The sequence below is a fragment of the Oncorhynchus kisutch genome, linkage group LG2 (assembly GCF_002021735.2).
Source record: "Oncorhynchus kisutch isolate 150728-3 linkage group LG2, Okis_V2, whole genome shotgun sequence".
Taxonomy (NCBI): Eukaryota; Metazoa; Chordata; class Actinopteri; order Salmoniformes; family Salmonidae; genus Oncorhynchus; species Oncorhynchus kisutch.
In genome coordinates, this window is record NC_034175.2 from 43,307,991 (window position 1) to 43,325,000 (window position 17,010).

General features: G+C 42.0%; 1 protein-coding gene across 3 annotated transcripts in view; it reads left to right on the forward strand.

Annotated features, from left to right (window-relative positions):
• myo3b (myosin IIIB) overlaps positions 1 to 17,010 on the forward strand; it is a 109,503-nt gene that overhangs the window by 55,633 nt on the left and 36,860 nt on the right. For 2 of the 3 annotated variants that reach the window (XM_031794986.1, XM_020455306.2), the window contains exons 24-31: positions 1,647 to 1,726; positions 8,240 to 8,260; positions 9,184 to 9,261; positions 9,544 to 9,749; positions 11,591 to 11,702; positions 11,832 to 11,994; positions 12,226 to 12,306; positions 13,845 to 13,941. In XM_031794986.1, coding sequence (XP_031650846.1) covers positions 1,647 to 1,726; positions 8,240 to 8,260; positions 9,184 to 9,261; positions 9,544 to 9,749; positions 11,591 to 11,702; positions 11,832 to 11,994; positions 12,226 to 12,306; positions 13,845 to 13,941 — 838 coding nt within the window. The remainder of the gene's footprint in view (positions 1 to 1,646; positions 1,727 to 8,239; positions 8,261 to 9,183; positions 9,262 to 9,543; positions 9,750 to 11,590; positions 11,703 to 11,831; positions 11,995 to 12,225; positions 12,307 to 13,844; positions 13,942 to 17,010) is intronic. The other variant, XM_031794993.1, reaches the window with a different exon arrangement.

Here is a 17,010-nt window from a genome sequence, read left to right on the forward strand (position 1 = left end):
AACATTAAACAAGTATTTTTGCATAATACCCATGGTATATTGTCTGGTATACACAGGGCTGAAATGCTTTTTCAGCCAATCAGCATCCAGTACCCAAACTACCCCGTTTATAATTTGAATTAGACAAGGGAGAGTTCCTAAATACCATATCGTGAATATTGTTGCTGGATCTTACAGACATATGAATAGTAAAGTGTTTGACTGTCATACCCTGAACACAATGTCATTGTTATTACCATTGATGTAATTACTATATATGCTTTTTGACATCAAATGTTGTGGACTGTCCTGACTACAGCTGTGTGAGTGTGATGTGACAAAACATTCATTTGGCCTGAAACAAAGACTTTGGCGAGAGCAGGACATTCGTGTTCTAAAGTTAGACGTGATCTGACTTTTAATTAACCCATCAAAAATGGATTTCGATCTCTCCAGAGATGCAAAACTGTATGAGTCATACTGTAGAATATAAACTGACTGTTCGTCTTTTGGAACAACAGAATTGTGATCTAACACCATAGTTGTTTTAGGTTGATCATTCTCAGTCATTAACCCTTGAGAATTTACCTAAAGTGTTATATTATAGTGAAAGGAATGACCTCATCTTTGTCTATTGATGTACGGGTCTATCTGAAATCGAGGACGATTGTTTGTCTGTCAATTCAGCTTTAGCTTCATCGAAAACAAAGGTTTTCTTCGGAGTGTACACTGCAGCCTGGTTAATACTGCCTCCTGTTTCTGGAGCCGTATTTTTCAAAGGTGTGTGTGGCACATCTGTGCAGCTATTGTTTATTCATGGAGTAAACCCTTTGAAATGTGTTAAGATACTTCCCACTCATTATAAAAATCCTGCCACCCATGGATTAGGACTTTGATGTCACCAATCCTGCTTCAAAGGCTTCTTTCACTGCTATTAATCACAGTTTAGCCTCTGAAGATATAGCCAGAGAAAACATTTGGACATCTTGTGCAGAAACTTTGAAATGTTTCAGACTGTCTTGCATATGCTCGGGTCATATCCTCTCGTCTGTCCGGGAGTGACTGTAGCACTGCAGTGAGATCCAGCTCAGACTGGTGAGGTCCTAAACTGCCCTTTCTGTCTACCTAAAGGGTTACCCAACACACTGGTCCACAATGGAACTGGCCTGCTGTCAAGAGACATGCTTGTTGAAAGCAGCAGTTAACTTGATTTGCTGGGCATGGACTCTACAAGGTGTCGAAAGCGTTCCTCAGGGATGCTGGCCCATGTTGACTCCAATGCTTCCCACAGTTGTGTCAAGTTGGCCCGATGTCCTATGGTGTGTTGGTGGAACATTCTTGATACAAATGGGAAACTGGTGAGTGTGAAAAACCCAGTTCTTGACACAAACTGGTACGCCAGGCACCTACAGCACCATACCCCGTTCAAAGGCACCTAAATCTTTTGTCTTGCCCATTCACCCTCTGAATGGCACACATACACAATCCATGTCTCAATTGTCTTAAAAATCCTTCTTTAACCTGTCTCCTCCCCTTCATCTACACTGATTTGGGATCATAGTTTTCACCTGGATTCACCTGGTCAGTCTATGTCATAGAAAGAGCAGGTGTTCATAAAGTATGTGGGATTGTATTGACTTGTTGCTTTGCTGTGTTGGTTTGAATAGGTAATCTGGCCACTTCCAGGGCGAGAGTCACTGCTGCTTCAAGGTCACTGCCACCCCAGCTCAGCTCAGGACGCAACAAGGTGGGCTCTCTCTCCCTTAGGGATACTTCAGGATTTTGTAAATGAAGCCCTTTATCTACTTCCCCAGAGTCAGATGAACTCGTGGATACAATTTTTTGTCTTTGTGTGCATTTTGAAGGAAGTTGAGCATTGGCTCTCGAAATTAACTTTCTTTGTAATGGATGCAGAGACCTAAAAATGCTGTCCATGAGTTCATCTGTCTCTGGAGAAGTATCCCGAAGGATCCTTTAAACCCTTTTAAGGGCTATTATTTTATCCAAGTTGAGACCATGTCACTCTTTAGGCTCTATATTTGGCTGGCGTTAGAGCAGAGCTAGTGTTAAACTTACGTTAAGTTTGCAATTTCATCATGTAAAAACTGGCACATTGGCATTTTTTTTAGCTCTAACGCCAGATTCAGCAATTTACCTGTCTACATCAGCTCGCTTGCTCTCAGATGGGAGGGGTGGAAATATTGGAGGTGTGTCCTTAAAAAGACCAACCAAAAGCTGGTTTTAGCAGTAACACAGTTGGTTATGGCATGAATTTTGACAGCGGAAATGCAGCTTATCCAGCCGTGACAAACACAGCCCATCTGCACATGGGACAAGATGTGCTTTTGGTGCCTGGATACTTCATATTTAGAAACATAAAACAGTTATGTTTTTTCCCCATTTCGATGTATTTGATTAAACACCACGCATAGCCCCCCCCTCCTCTCAATGAAGGCTGTTTTCTTTTTGTCCTTGCCAATTTAATCAAGTAGGCTAGTCAAGACCATACATAAAGTGTTTGGCTCACGAGACCGCTTGGAGATAAATCTTAATCAGCAAAGCTTTATTAAAAGATAATGCTTGAGAGGAGCAAAACAGCGAGTTGACATTCCCTTTTTAACAGTGCGCTGACATTCCCCAACTGTTTGTTTTTCGTTTAATTGTATTAAAAACAAACTTATTAGAATGATTCACTGTACTGGTTTTATGGTGAGAACGTCCGTGGCACACATGCAATGCAACTTCTGGAGAAGTGTAAATGCGATCTGTACGATGGTTTCAATAAAACATTATACACTACATGACCAAAAGTATGTGGACACCTGCTCGTCGAATGTCGCATTCCAAAATCAAATCAAATTGTATTGGTCACATACACATGGATAGCAGATGTTATTGTGAGTGTAGCGAAATGCTTGTGCTTCTAGTTCCGACAGTGCAGCAATATCTAAAAAGTAATCTAACAATTCCACAACAACTACCTAATACAAACAAATCTAAGTAAAGGAATGGAATAGGAATATTTCCACTCCTGTCACGGATCCCTCCGGAACTTTCATCGCGCACACCTGTCCCCTATTCCCACTGATTAGTACTTGTATAAGTGTGCCCTTTGGTTTCCGTTGTCGGCCCATTATTGTTACAATGTTCGTTGGTGCGTGTGAGTACCTGTGCTGTGTGTTTTGGCTTTCGTGCCATTGTGCATTGGGCAGATGATTACGGGTCTCGTCCCGTGTGATAATCATTGCGCGTGTGTTATTTATTCGAGGTACACCTCGCTCTTTTGTTTTTGGTTTCTACCCTGTGTTTTGTTACATGTTTGCTTGGTCTTCGTCCCCGTGCCTTTACACGGCACGCCGTAATTTGGGCTTAATAAAAAAAAAATGCACGCATTCCTGCGCCTGTCTCCCGACTCATTTATGCTGACGTGATAACTACTGGTTAAAAGTTTTAGAACACCTACTCATTGAAGAGTTTTTCTTATTTTTTACTATTTTCTACATTGTAGAATAATAGTGAAGACATCAAAACTATAAAATACCACATATGGAATCATGTAGTAAACAAACGTGTTAAACAAATGAAAATATACACTGCTCAAAAAAATTAAGGGAACACTAAAATAACACATCCTAGATCTGAATGAATGAATTATTCTTATTAACTACTTTTTTCTTTACATAGTTGAATGTGCTGACAACAAAATCACACAAAAATTATCAATGGAAATCAAATGTATCAACCCATGGAGGTCTGGATTTGGAGTCACACTTAAAGTGGAAAACCACACTACAGGCGGATCCAACTTTGATGTAATGTCCTTAAAACAAGTCAAAATGAGGCTCAGTAGTGTGTGTGGCCTCCACGTGCCTGTATGACCTCCCTACAACGCCTGGGCATGCTCCTGATGAGGTGGCGGATGGTCTCCTGAGGGATCTCCTCCCAGACCTGGACTAAAGGACTAAAGCATCCCCCAACTCCTGGACAGTCTGTGGTGGATGGAGCGAGACATGACGTCCCAAATGTGCTCAATTGGATTCAGGTCTGGGGAACGGGCGGGCCAGTTCATAGCATCAATGCCTTCCTCTTGCAGGAACTGCTGACACACTCCAGCCACATGAGGTCTAGCATTGTCTTGCATTAGGAGGAACCCAAGGCCAACCGCACCAGCATATGGTCTCACAAGGGGTCTGAGGATCTCATCTCGGTACCTAATGGCAGTCAGGCTACCTCTGGCGAGCACATGGAGGGCTGTGTGGCCCCCCAAAGAAATGCCACCCCACACCATGACTGACCCACTGCCAAACCGGTCATGCTGGAGGATGTTGCAGGCAGCAGAACGTTCTCCACGGCGTCTCCAGACTCTGTAACGTCTGTCACATGTGCTCAGTGTGAACCTGCTTTCATCTGTGAAGAGCACAGGGCGCCAGTGGCGAATTTGCCAATCTTGGTGTTCTCTGGCAAATGCCAAACATCCTGCACGGTGTTGGGCTGTAAGCACAACCCCCACCTGTGGACGTTGGGCCCTCATACCACCCTCATGGAGTCTGTTTCTGACCGTTTGAGCAGACACATGCACATTTGTGGCCTGCTGGAGGTCATTTTCAGGGATCTGGCAGTGCTCCTCCTGCTTCTCCTTGCACAAAGGCGGAGGTAGCGGTCCTGCTGCTGGGTTGTTGCCCTCCTACGGCCTCCTCCACGTCTCCTGAAGTACTGGCCTGTCTCCTGGTAGCGCCTCCATGCTCTGGACACTACGCTGACAGACACAGCAAACCTTCTTGCCACAGCTCGCATTGATGTGCCATCCTGGATGAGCTGCACTACCTGAGCCACTTGTGTGGGTTGTAGACTCTGTCTCATGCTACTACTAGATTGAAAGCACCGCCAGCATTCAAAAGTGACCAAAACATCAGCCATGAAGCATAGGAACTGAGAAGTGGTCTGTGGTCACCACCTGCAGAACCACTCCTTTATTGCGGGGTGTCTTGCTAATTGCCTATAATTTCCACCTGTTGTCTATTCCATTTGCACAACAGCATGTGAAATTTTTTGTCAATCAGTGTTGCTTCCTAAGTGGACAGTTTGATTTCACAGAAGTGTGATTGACTTGGAGTTACATTGTGTTGTTTAAGTGTTCCCTTTATTTTTTGGAGCAGTGTATAAAATATATTTTGATTTGTTTAGCACTTTTTTTGTTACTACATGATTACATATGTTATTTCATAGTTTTGATGTCTTCACTATTATTCTACAATGTAGAAAATAGTTACAAAAAATGAAAAACCCCTGAATGAGTAGGTGTTCTAAAACTTTTGACCAGTAGTGTACATATAACTATATGGATGAGCAATGACAGAGCGGCATAGGCAAGATGCAATAGATGGTATGAAAGACAGTATACACATAAACTCAGTAAAAAAAGAAATGTCCCTTTTTCAGGACCCTGTCTTTCAAAGATAATTTGTAAAAATCCCATGCTTGTTCAATAAACCATAAACAATTCATGAACATGAAAAGTAACAGTCAATATCTAGTGTGGCCACCAGCTGCATTAAGTACTGCAGTGCTTCTCCTCCTCATGGACTGCACCAGATTGAACAATAAACAATGAAACAATTAATGAACATGCACCTGTGGAACGGTCGTTAAGACACTAACAGCTTACAGACGGTAGGCAATTAATGTCACAGTTATGAAAACTTTGGACACTAAAGAGGCCTTTCTACTGACTATGAAAACACACAAAGAAAGATGCCCAGGGTCCCTGCTCATCTGCGTGAACGTGCCTTAAGCATGCTGCAATGAGGCATGAGGACTGCAGATGTGGCCAGGGCAATAAATTACAATGTCCCTACAGTGCGACGCCTAAGAGCGCTACAGAGAGACAGGACAGACAGCTGATTGTATGAAGCATGGGGGTGGAAACATCATGCTTTGGGACTGTTTTTCTGCAAAGGGACCAGGATGACTGATCCGTGTAAAGGAAAGAATGAATGGGGCCATGTATCGTGAGATTTTGAGTGAAAACCTCCTTCCATCAGCAAGGGCATTGAAGATGAAACGTGGCTGGGTCTTTCAGCATGACAATGATCCCAAACACACCGCCCGGGCAACGAAGGAGTGGCTTCGTAAGAAGCATTTCTATGATGGCCTAGCCAGTCTCCAGATCTCAACCCCATAGAAAATCTTTGGAGGGAGTTGAAAGTCCGTGTTGCCCAGCAACAGCCCCAAAACATCACTGCTCTAGAGGAGATCTGTGGAGGAATGGGCCAAAATATCAGCAACAGTGTGTGAAAACCTTGTGAAGACTTACAGAAAACGTTTGACCTCTGTCATTGCCAACAAAGGGTATATAACAAAGTATTGAGATAAACTTTTGTTATTGACCAAATACTTATTTTCCACCATAATTTGCAAATAAATTCATAAAAAATCCTACAATGTGATTTTCAGGATTTTTTTTCTCATTTTGTCTGTCATAGTTGAATTGTACCTATGATGAAAATTACAGGCCTCTCTCATCTTTTTAAGTGGGAGAACTTGCACAATTGGTGGCTGACTAAATACTTTTTTGCCCCACTGTACATAAACATATATGAATGAGTGATGGTACAGAACGGCATAGGCAAGATGCAGTAGATGGTATCGAGTACAGTATATACATATGAGATGAGTAATGTAGGGTATGTAAACATATAAAAGTTGCAGTGTTTAATGTGGCTAGTGATACATGTATTACGTATTTTGTTTCTGTAAGCTGTTTAACAAACTTTAATGGACTAACATTGGAATTGGAGTTGATTCCAAGGCAATACATAAAATAACTTAAATGCATCACTCAAAGCAAGCACATACCTGTATTTAGCTATGGAGCACGTTCTGATTGGCCAGTGAGGGGCCAAGCCTCGACACACCCACAACTTGTTTATTCATCAAAATCCATCCCTTTTGCGCCAACGCCAGCAACTGCGCCGATAATTGTGTTTCTGAAAATAGCTCAAATATTTCTGACACATCCCCCGAACCTATAGCACGACCGCCCAACGCTAAGATTCACAATTGCGTTAGGTTTGTTCAAATAGAGCCCTGTGTATGAGTTCACAGGGAGTACTTCAAAAACTAACTGTTAGAAATCAAACACAACATAGCATTCCCTTGTGACTGGCTATCCTCTCTGTCTTGCTCGTGGTGCTGTCTATCTCCACTCTGTCTGGTAGTATTGTTCAGATTCAGGCAGTTGTGACTGACATTGTATTTACTTGAGCTGTTAGTCCATTGTAGCAGCTTGCGAGATCATTGAAAACAATTTGAATCATTTGAACGTTGAGAACGATTTGGGTCCAAGTGCACCATGCTCTACCCTTAACTGGGATCCCCCTGACACTATAAAGATGCATCGTTAAAATGGGGCAAATCTCAGTGTTTTACCCCATCGACAGCTTTTAGGAAGGAGGCTTTAAATGATGACTGCTGGTAAAGGCTTTCTCGTACAATTCCTATTCTAAAGAACAACACGTTGAATGGTAGACGTTTGTTGGAACATCATGTTACAGGCCTCTAGCCAAAATGAGGCCACAGTTAGGCCATAAACATTTACATCCTGCTCCAGCCCTCTGGTTATCTGGTTTTATATCTTCCCTATTAACTAGTGTAGTGAACCTAATATATAATAATACTATATGCCATTTAGCAGACACTTTTATCCAAAGCCACTTAGTCATGTGTGCAGACAAACCTGCACACATGACTAAGGCTCTGGGCTCCCGAGTGGCGCAGCGGTCTAAGGCACTGCATCTCAGTGCTAGAGGTGTCACTACAGACCCTGGTTTGATTCCAGGCTGTATCACAACCGGCCATGATTGGGAATCCCATAGGGGGGCGCACAATTGGCCCAGTGGGGTCCGGGTTAGGGTTTGGCTGGGGTAGGCCGTCATTGTACATAAGAATTTGTTCTTAACAGACTTTACTGACTTAGTGTACCATAAAAGTAATTATAAGAAAAATACTCTGTTGCTCTATTCATCTCTCACTGTCTGAACTAACCTCTTTTAAAGGGAAGCATGCAGTAAAATCATAATGTCCTGTTAAGATTTTGTCAATTGTCAAATATTGTATATTAAGAAATGACTCACATTATGATTTTTGGTGCTATACCCCTTAAGGTTGATTTCAGATTCTTTACTTCTTGTCTATCCTCTTGTCTATCCTCTTATCGTTTCCTTTCATTCCATGTTTCTCAACAACACCTTCCTGTATTCAGTCTCCCAAATACCTATTGAAGGTAAGAACAGCCTATGGTTGTTGTTTTATTTTACCTTCTACCTTATCTTGCATGACTTTCTTCTTTTTCTCAGTTAACATTTTTAACAACATTTCTACTGTTTCCAATGGCTGGCTTCTGGTATCACGTGGAGGGGTTCAATTTCTCTGTGGTTTGACATTGTGACATTTTCATACACTCTTTGTAAAGCATCAAACCACCTTATGAGCTACACTACTATACTTACTCTGTGTAAAGAAAGTACATGGTAACGATGAGTCAAACTCTGAAATATGATTGATGTAAAATGCATGTTCTCCTTTGCCCAATCAAAATCTGTGGAATGTTCTAAACAGTTAATAGATGAGAAGCTGGTAAAAGTTATCATTGCAAACAAATGATTGAACTAAGTGCAGACGTATGGACGGCCCTTGTTAAAATACATGAGCAGAAGTAGTTGAACAGAAAGGGGATGATTGCTGGTACTTCTGTCTGAACAGCGTTCAACATAGACGCTGCCAAGACATCCAATTACTGCATGAAGTTGTTCAGAAAATGTTTGACATACCTTTCCCCCTGTGCTAAGATGAAATAAGTATTAAGATATGCACTTTGCTGTGTAGACTTACTATAAAATATTGATTGCGTCATTCATTTTTATGAAGCCATGAAGTGTGCGGGCCATTAGAATGCTTATATTGTGTCCTGGTTAATCCGTTTTTAGAAGGACTATCTGGTTTGAGATGGCAAGCCTCATTATACAGTGCAGCGCTAGCTGCAATTCTCCCATGCCCCTCAGCTGTACACATCCATTCTCTACACTGTTGGCCTTAAGTGTTTATGGTGCTGCTACCCTTCCCAGACAACACAGTACAAGCAACAATGTACTGTATTCATGTCCATCCCATTGTGAGGAAGGAGTTAATGGGACAGCTTGTGTTTAGGTGGACACCATGGAGATGATGCGACACCCTGAGGAAACCACCAACATGAGGAGACAGACAGTGGCCTCCTACTTCCGGGTATGTATCACCACACCCAACCATTCCGTTTCGGCAATGTTTTTCATTGACCTCTAATACAGTACAAAAATAGAAAAGGGTTTTAATTTCTGGGTCGATTTTTATCAAGGAGTGTGCCAGTAAAAATATTGTTTTGCTGACACAATAACAAAACAGCATCAGCACAGAATCTGTGAATTCCGCGATGACATTAGGAAGTAATGCATAATGCAAAGAATAATCCCTGTCACCTTCTTTGCTCCGCCCCCGTCACTTTGCTTTGTCTCCTCACTGCGTTGGCAGTACTCCCTGATGGATCTGCTGTCTAAGATGGTGGTGGGTCAACCCCACTTTGTGCGCTGCATAAAGCCCAACGATGACAGACAGGCGCTGCGCTTCTTTAAGGAGAGGGTGATGGTGCAGCTGCGCTACACCGGGATCCTGGAGACAGTGAACATCCGCCGCCAGGGCTACTCCCACCGCATCCTGTTCGAAGAGTTTGTTAACAGGTAACAACTGCAGTGAGTCCGGGCGCCGCAGCGCTAGATGTGCACTCTGAGTGCCGACACATCCCCAGTGGTAGAGCAGGAACACGTGCACTGTGTGTTCTACATCACACAAAACACGGCTTCCTTAATTAGATGGGAGTTCAAACTTGAGCACAGCAATAGGCTCACTAATTGGCTATATCCTGTACAACTCACTTAACTGGGTGGGTTCAACTCTCTTAACTGTGTGTGTTCAACTCTCTTAACTGGGTGGGTTCACTTCACGGGACTTGGAAATAAGGGCACAATTCAAACAGAGAGGAACTCTGAGGCTGACCATAGACATTTTAATTCCTCTTTCTTTACTATTCATTAAGGGTTTGTTTTTATGCTTAGTGTCTTGGACACAGTCCATATCTGAGATAGAACCCCATTATTCCCCAGGTGGGTAATGAAGTAATGACCAAATTGGGTTAGATACAGATATAAGATAAGGTTTATATTTGTTTTTCAAATGTCTGGCAACATCTGCCAGTGTGAGCATAATAAGAATTCCATCTATTGAAAAAAACAAGGATTTAAACCTTCCTCGACCCATCAAGAATAAAATACATACTCAAACTAGGTCCTTGGGAAAACGTAGGAAACCTACGTTTGATCAATTATCCTTTGAAAAATATTCCAGGCACCTCCAATGGGGCGCTTTAATATGATGTACAATTTAATTAGCTTGGGCTTGTGCTTGTGGCCTGTGTAAAAAGCAGTGGGATGGCTGGTTAGTTTCGCTGCTCTAGGGGAGCTTTTAAAAGATTTTGTGTTTAATTTAGCCAGAATTCAAGCAGGAAACCTTGAATGACCACATGTCGTTCTTCTGCCTGTCCCAATTCTCCGACATTGTTGGTGAGGCTATTTTAGTTGAGGGTTCACTTGATTTGGTGTTAAAAGTGATAGTGCATCACCTGACAATCGCCTTTTAACCCTCAGATAGAATGAATGTGTACATGCAGGTGTGTGTGAGGAGGGGGGAGGGTCTAGATTCTCATTTAGCAGTGTTTAAAGCTACTGTCCTGTTGTGTTACTAAATTGATTTGACCTATCTATTGTTTGGAGTACAGGAGGCCATATCCTGACATGTCCCTGGCTTTCAACCTTGCCATTGAATCTATCCCATCCAAACCAGGCAGAAATAATTCTGACAGACTCAATAGTTAAACTGCACCTTTAGTGCAAAACTGATTTAAATTTGTGCTCTCATATCAAAGACTCGTCTGATGTTGCGAAGGAGTGTGCTTTGTATTTACCATCAAAGAAAGAACAGGTATCAACAGGAATTAGAATGAAAGGCTGTAGGATGAGGTGGGGGGGGGGGTTCAAAGACGATTTTCTTCAATCTCCATTGTTGTTTTTCTTTTCTTTGACCAACACCAGAACACAAGGATTGAACCAGCAGTTTGGGAGCCTTGATGTCCCTGAACAAACAGTTATATCAGCTCTGTCCTATGCGGGTGTTTTATAAACTGTGACAGGCGGGACAGTCAAGGGCCTTAGACAATGAAGTAGAGACATGCACTGGAGCTGATTAACACAGATGGGCGTCATCTGTGTAGTGATTGAAATAAGAGAGCATAGTCCATTCAGAAAAGCTCAGACAATAGGCCTCTGTTAGTGACTCATGCCTCAGTGAGCCTCGTTTTCTTTGTGCACTGATCCACGGATGGCGATTGAATTAATTTAGATAGAAATATATTTGGAAGTTGTATGAAAGGCACGTTTCTGAACTGTCTGAAAACACAGAATCACAGCAAGAAAATATGATTACCTATGATAAAAGTCAGATATCTTTCCCTCTCCCCCTTTTATAGGTATTACTACCTTGCTTTCCGGGCTCACCAGATGCCTGACTCCAGCAAAGAAAATGCCGTTGCCATACTGGAGCGGGCCAAACTAGAGAATTGGGTCTTAGGGAAGACAAAGGTAAAGTGATGATGATTAGCCAGGGAAAATTATAGTGATTCTTGTTTCAAAACATACGGATGGCATCGCAACTTTGTCCATGGATTGAGGTGCTTTGATGTTAAGCTCCCTGGGTGTACTGTATGTCAGGTGTTCCTGAAGTACTACCATGTGGAGCAGCTGAACCTCCTGCTGAGAGAGCTGATAGCACGGGTGATGGTGATGCAGGCCTACACCAAGGGCTGGCTGGGGGCGAGGCGCTACCGCAGAGAGAAGGAGAAGAGGAACCGTGGGGCCGTCGTCATCCAGTCAGGTAGCCATCCACCTGGCCTAATCTGGAGGACTATACTTCATAAAAGAGATTAGTTTGATAACCACAGTGTGACCCATATAGGCCAAAAGAGCAATGCTTCAGAGTAGATAATAAGACCTCTGAGAGTTAATTGCCACCTGTTTGTGCTCTGTTTTGAAGTGGGGTCTCATGTTGTATGTGCCGTCTATATTGTTTGACTGAGTTTGATCAGTAGCTTATTTCTTTCTGTAGCCTGGAGGGGCCACACTACCCGGCAGAATTTCAAGCGAACCAGAAAGGAGAGGGAAGACGCGGCTGTTTGCATACAATCAGGTAAAGCATGGCAGATGTGGTTGTATTGTTCTCAGAAGTACTCAACACACTAAATAGGGCACTTCTGAAAATTGCATGTACTTCTATATCCAAATTATGTGCTTTGGAGTTTTTAAAAATATATTTTTAAGAGAAATGAATAAGGGTCTGAAAACCTTATGGTTTGATGAAATACCTTTTTGATCTCAATAAGCAGCCCATGAAACCGTAATAATTAATTAATAATGTATAAGGAAAGGCTTTTGAAAGTTTGGGCAGCATTTGGTCCCCATGTTTCAGAAGAACAGTGCATATTGAGATCCTTTTTTCCCTTTCATCTCTTTCCCAGTAAAGGCAAGAGAGGGGGGGGTTATCCCTTCTGTTTCCTCACAACTTCCTCTGTCAAATTCCCAGTCTATTACACTGCTCTCACATACCAGAAACAAGATGCCTTTTTATACTGTCAACCTTTTCATCTGAAATGTAAATTAATTCGTACTCAGTGTGCCTTGACGAAGATCAAAGTGGGCACATTAACCTTTGCGGGCCTCCCCCACTCCTTTGAGCCTCTCATTGGAGGACAAGGGACGGTGCCAAGAGGGCCAGGGGAGAGGAGGGGTAGAGGAGGGCTTGGGGGGAGGAGACTTGGCATTGTTTTATGTGGCTCTCCTAAGGGCTGCCCTCATCTGGCACATGGAGCATATCAGTCGCCTGCACACCTTGTGTAAATGTCCTCCATTAAAACCCTTGTAAATAACGCTATGGAATAGGTAAACAGGTTTTTTGGTGTGAGAAATGCCCCGCTGTCGGCCCTCGCTCTTTATCTCTTTGTAGACCTCCACATTGACGTGTTTGTGTGTGGGCGGACGGGCTGAGGAGAAGGCCAAACCTGACATAAGTGGGGCCTCAGCCCCCCGACGGAACACTCCAACACGCTCACATTGTGTGTTCACTGCAGCTTATAGCCTTTGAGGTGGGCTGCATTTGCATTTTTTAAATAAACAGATGCCTTTCAAATGTATGAGTCTGGTGGCTCCTCAGATCTCAGCAGGGCCTGGGGGGCATGCTAACCATCGATCAGATTAGACCATGGAAAATAGAGCTGCTCAACAATGTACTCCAACATTCTTTTTCACTGTGTGTAATTTTACAACTAAAACACAAAGCCCTTTGACTGAATAGCGTGGCACGCTCTGTTTAGTGCCATCCATTAGGGTCCCCTTTTGTCATCACATATTGTTTTGAAAATGAATCCCTCCTTTTTTGGATTGATGGAAAGTGGATGCAACTTTTGTACCACTAACTGGTAGAATTTTTTACACTTGGATAACACCTTTGTTTACTAAATTGTAAGTTACAAGGCTTTGTTAGTTGCCAGTCAGTAATTGCCCAAGCCACACTAATGAGTGTTCTTTAAACTATTCCAAATAACATCTTGTGTCCTTTTTCTTTGTCTCATCTAGTTTAAGTTGTGCAGTTAAGCATAGTTTAATACTCTGAAATGAATTTAAATCCCAGATAATAATGCATTGACGGTAGTCATATTACTGTATCCACAGCATACAGGGGCCACCGAGTGCGTAAAGACCATGGAATCCAGAGGCACAGATCTCACCCAGGGGCAGGAGGCCACACTGACAGGAACGAATATTTTGGGTCAGTTTCTTCATCCCTTTACCAGTGGTATATTCAGTGTGTGATTGTGTTGATGTATCCATTAGGCCCTAATGATTAGGGTGCTCCAAAGTCTGGCCACAGACAGCAGGGTTCAGTTATCTCCATTAGAGGTCGACCGATTAATCGGAATGGCCGATTAATTGGGGCCGACTTAAAGTTTTCATAACAATCAGAAATCGTTGTTTTTGGACACCGATTTGGCCAATTTTTATGTTTTATTTATTTATTTTTAATTACACCTTTATTTCATCTTTATTTAACTAGGCAAGTCAGTTAAGAACACATTCTTATTTTCAATGACGGCCTAGGAACGGTGGGTTAACTGCCTCGTTCAGGAGCAGAACGACAGATTTTTACCTTGTCAGCTCGGGGGATTCAATCTTGCAACCTTACAGTTAACTAGTCCAACGCTCTAACCACCTGCCTCTCATTCCAATCCACGAAGAGGATATAATCGATGCGGTGCGTATCGTTGCTCCAATAACCATAAACATCAATGCCTTTCTTAAAATCAATACAAGAAGTATATCTTTTTAAACCTGCATATTTAGCTAAAAGAAATCAAACATCAATGCCTTTCTTAAAATCAATACACACAAGTATATATTTTTATACCTGCATATTTAGCTAAAAGAAATCCAGGTTAGCAGGCAATATTAACCAGGTGAAATTGTGTCACTTCTCTTGCGTTCATTGCACGCAGAGTCAGTGTATATGCAACAGTTTGGGCCGCCTAATTTGACAGACTTTTACGTAATTATGACATAACATTTAAAGTTGTGCAATGTAACAGGAATAGTTAGACATATGGATGACATCCGTTAGATAAAATACGGAACAGTTCCGTATTTCACTGAAAGAATAAACGTCTTGTTTTCGAGTTGATAGTTTCCGGATTTGACCATATTAATGACCTAAGGCTCGTATTTCTGTGTGTTATCTTGTTATAACTAAGTTTTTGATTTGATAGAGCAGTCTGACTGAGCGATGGTAGGCACCAGCAGGCTCGTAAGCATTCATTCAAACAGCACTCTCGTGCGTTTGCCAGCAGCTGTTTATGACTTCAAGCCTATCAACTCCCGAGATTAGGCTCGTGTAACCGATGTGAAATAGCTAGCTAGTTAGCGGGGTGCGCGCTAATAGCGTTTCAAACGTCACTCGCTCTGAGACTTGGAGTAGTTGTTCCCCTTGCTCTGTATGGGTAACGCTGCTTCGAGGGTGGCTGTTGTCGTTGTGTTCCTGGTTCAAGCCCAGGTAGGAGCGAGGAGAGGGACGGAAGCTATACTGTTACACTGGCAATACTAAAGTGCCTATAAGAACATCCAATAGTCAAAGGTTAATGAAATACAAATGGTATAGAGAGAAATAGTCCTATAATTTCTATAATAACTACAACCTAAAACTTCTTACCTGGGAATATTGAAGACTCATGTTAAAAGGAAACACCAGCTTTCATATGTTCTCATGTTCTGAGCAAGGAACTTAAACGTTAGCTTTCTTACATGGCACATATTGCACTTTTATTTTCTTCTCCAACACTTTGTTTTTGCATTATTTAAACCAAATTGAACATGTTTCATTATTTATTTGAGGCTAAATTGATTTTATTGATGTATTAAGTTAAAATAAGTGTTCATTCAGTATTGTTGCAATTGTCATTATTACAAATACATTTGTAAAAATCGTCAGATTAATCGGTATTGGCTCTTTTTGGTCCTCCAATAATCGGTATCGGTACCGGCATTTAAAAATCATAATCGGTCGACCTCTAATCTCCATAGGGATGATATTCTGTGTTTTTGTATGTTTGTTTGTGGTTTACTGTAGTTTTTTAGTGTTAAGTGTATCTGAAGGCCATTAGATCTGAGCCTGGTGTGCACCCCTGCCAAGCTCGTTCTCAAGTTGTTACAGAAAGACCTCCGGTAGAGACCACAGTCATGGGGCAAAGGGGTTTGCATACCAGTCACTCAACTTGAGCTCTACTATGCAGACCTCTTTCCTCCCCTCGTTAATGTACTGTTGTTTCAACCACTAGAGGAAGCTCCTCCTATTGCACCACCTCTCCTTTTTATAAATGTAATAAATAACTTTCCACCAAGATAGTGCACTTGTCTGACCGCAAATGGGGCTGGGCTCTGAACTGCTCTCCAGATGTAAGAGCTGAATGCAGTTTGTGTTTACTCAGCGTATGGGCAGGCCAGTCATTAAGGAAGTATGTGTGAAGTCCAACCCAGCTGACTGTCGCACCGCTCTCCTTCAACACTTGTTCTTTCATTCAAGACCACTATTGATTCTCTCTTGCCTTATTATTTGGAATAGTATTGGTTTATTCCATCATCTTCAAATGTTAAGGGTATTATATATATATTTTTAAAGAAAGTAAATACATAGGCAGTACTTGGGTTTGGAAGTATATTGCCAACTGATGCACAGATCCCCCATTTTGTTGGAGAAGCTGAAATCTTTATTCATTTCTGCTTTTATTGAATTTGTCGGTCAAGGGCGGCAATGCATCTCTCCAGACTCAAAGACTAGATTTCCACATCTGAAAATGTTATGCTTGTTGTATACCCGGGCTGAGAAGTTTTTCTTCTGGGAATTTTTTCTCCATGTTTACAATCATATTCCTTGGTGAGAAAACTTCAAACCTCAACTTAACAATTCTGTTTAATCAGTGTTGGAATCACTCCATATAGATGTATTTTGACGAGATCTGGCCCATTTTCCCCTTTTTAAGATCTGTGGGCTCTTACCTACACACTGTTACTTTCCCCTTTTATATCACTCTGTGCCTTGCACACTGTCTACGTTTGTGTCTATCTCCAAAGGTTTCTATTGCATCACACTGCCCATCCTGAATAATATCCCCCAGCTTTGTTCTGTTGCTCTACTGTGTGTTCAGTCGTGTGTCTATATGTCATATGAAAAGAGAAACAAGATGAAGGATGGTAAATCTTGCATAATAGTTTGTATATCATTATCTATGTTGTACCAGGTGAAATCTATTGTGATAGGTGGTTTAGGATCAGTCGTCTAAACTCTCTTTTT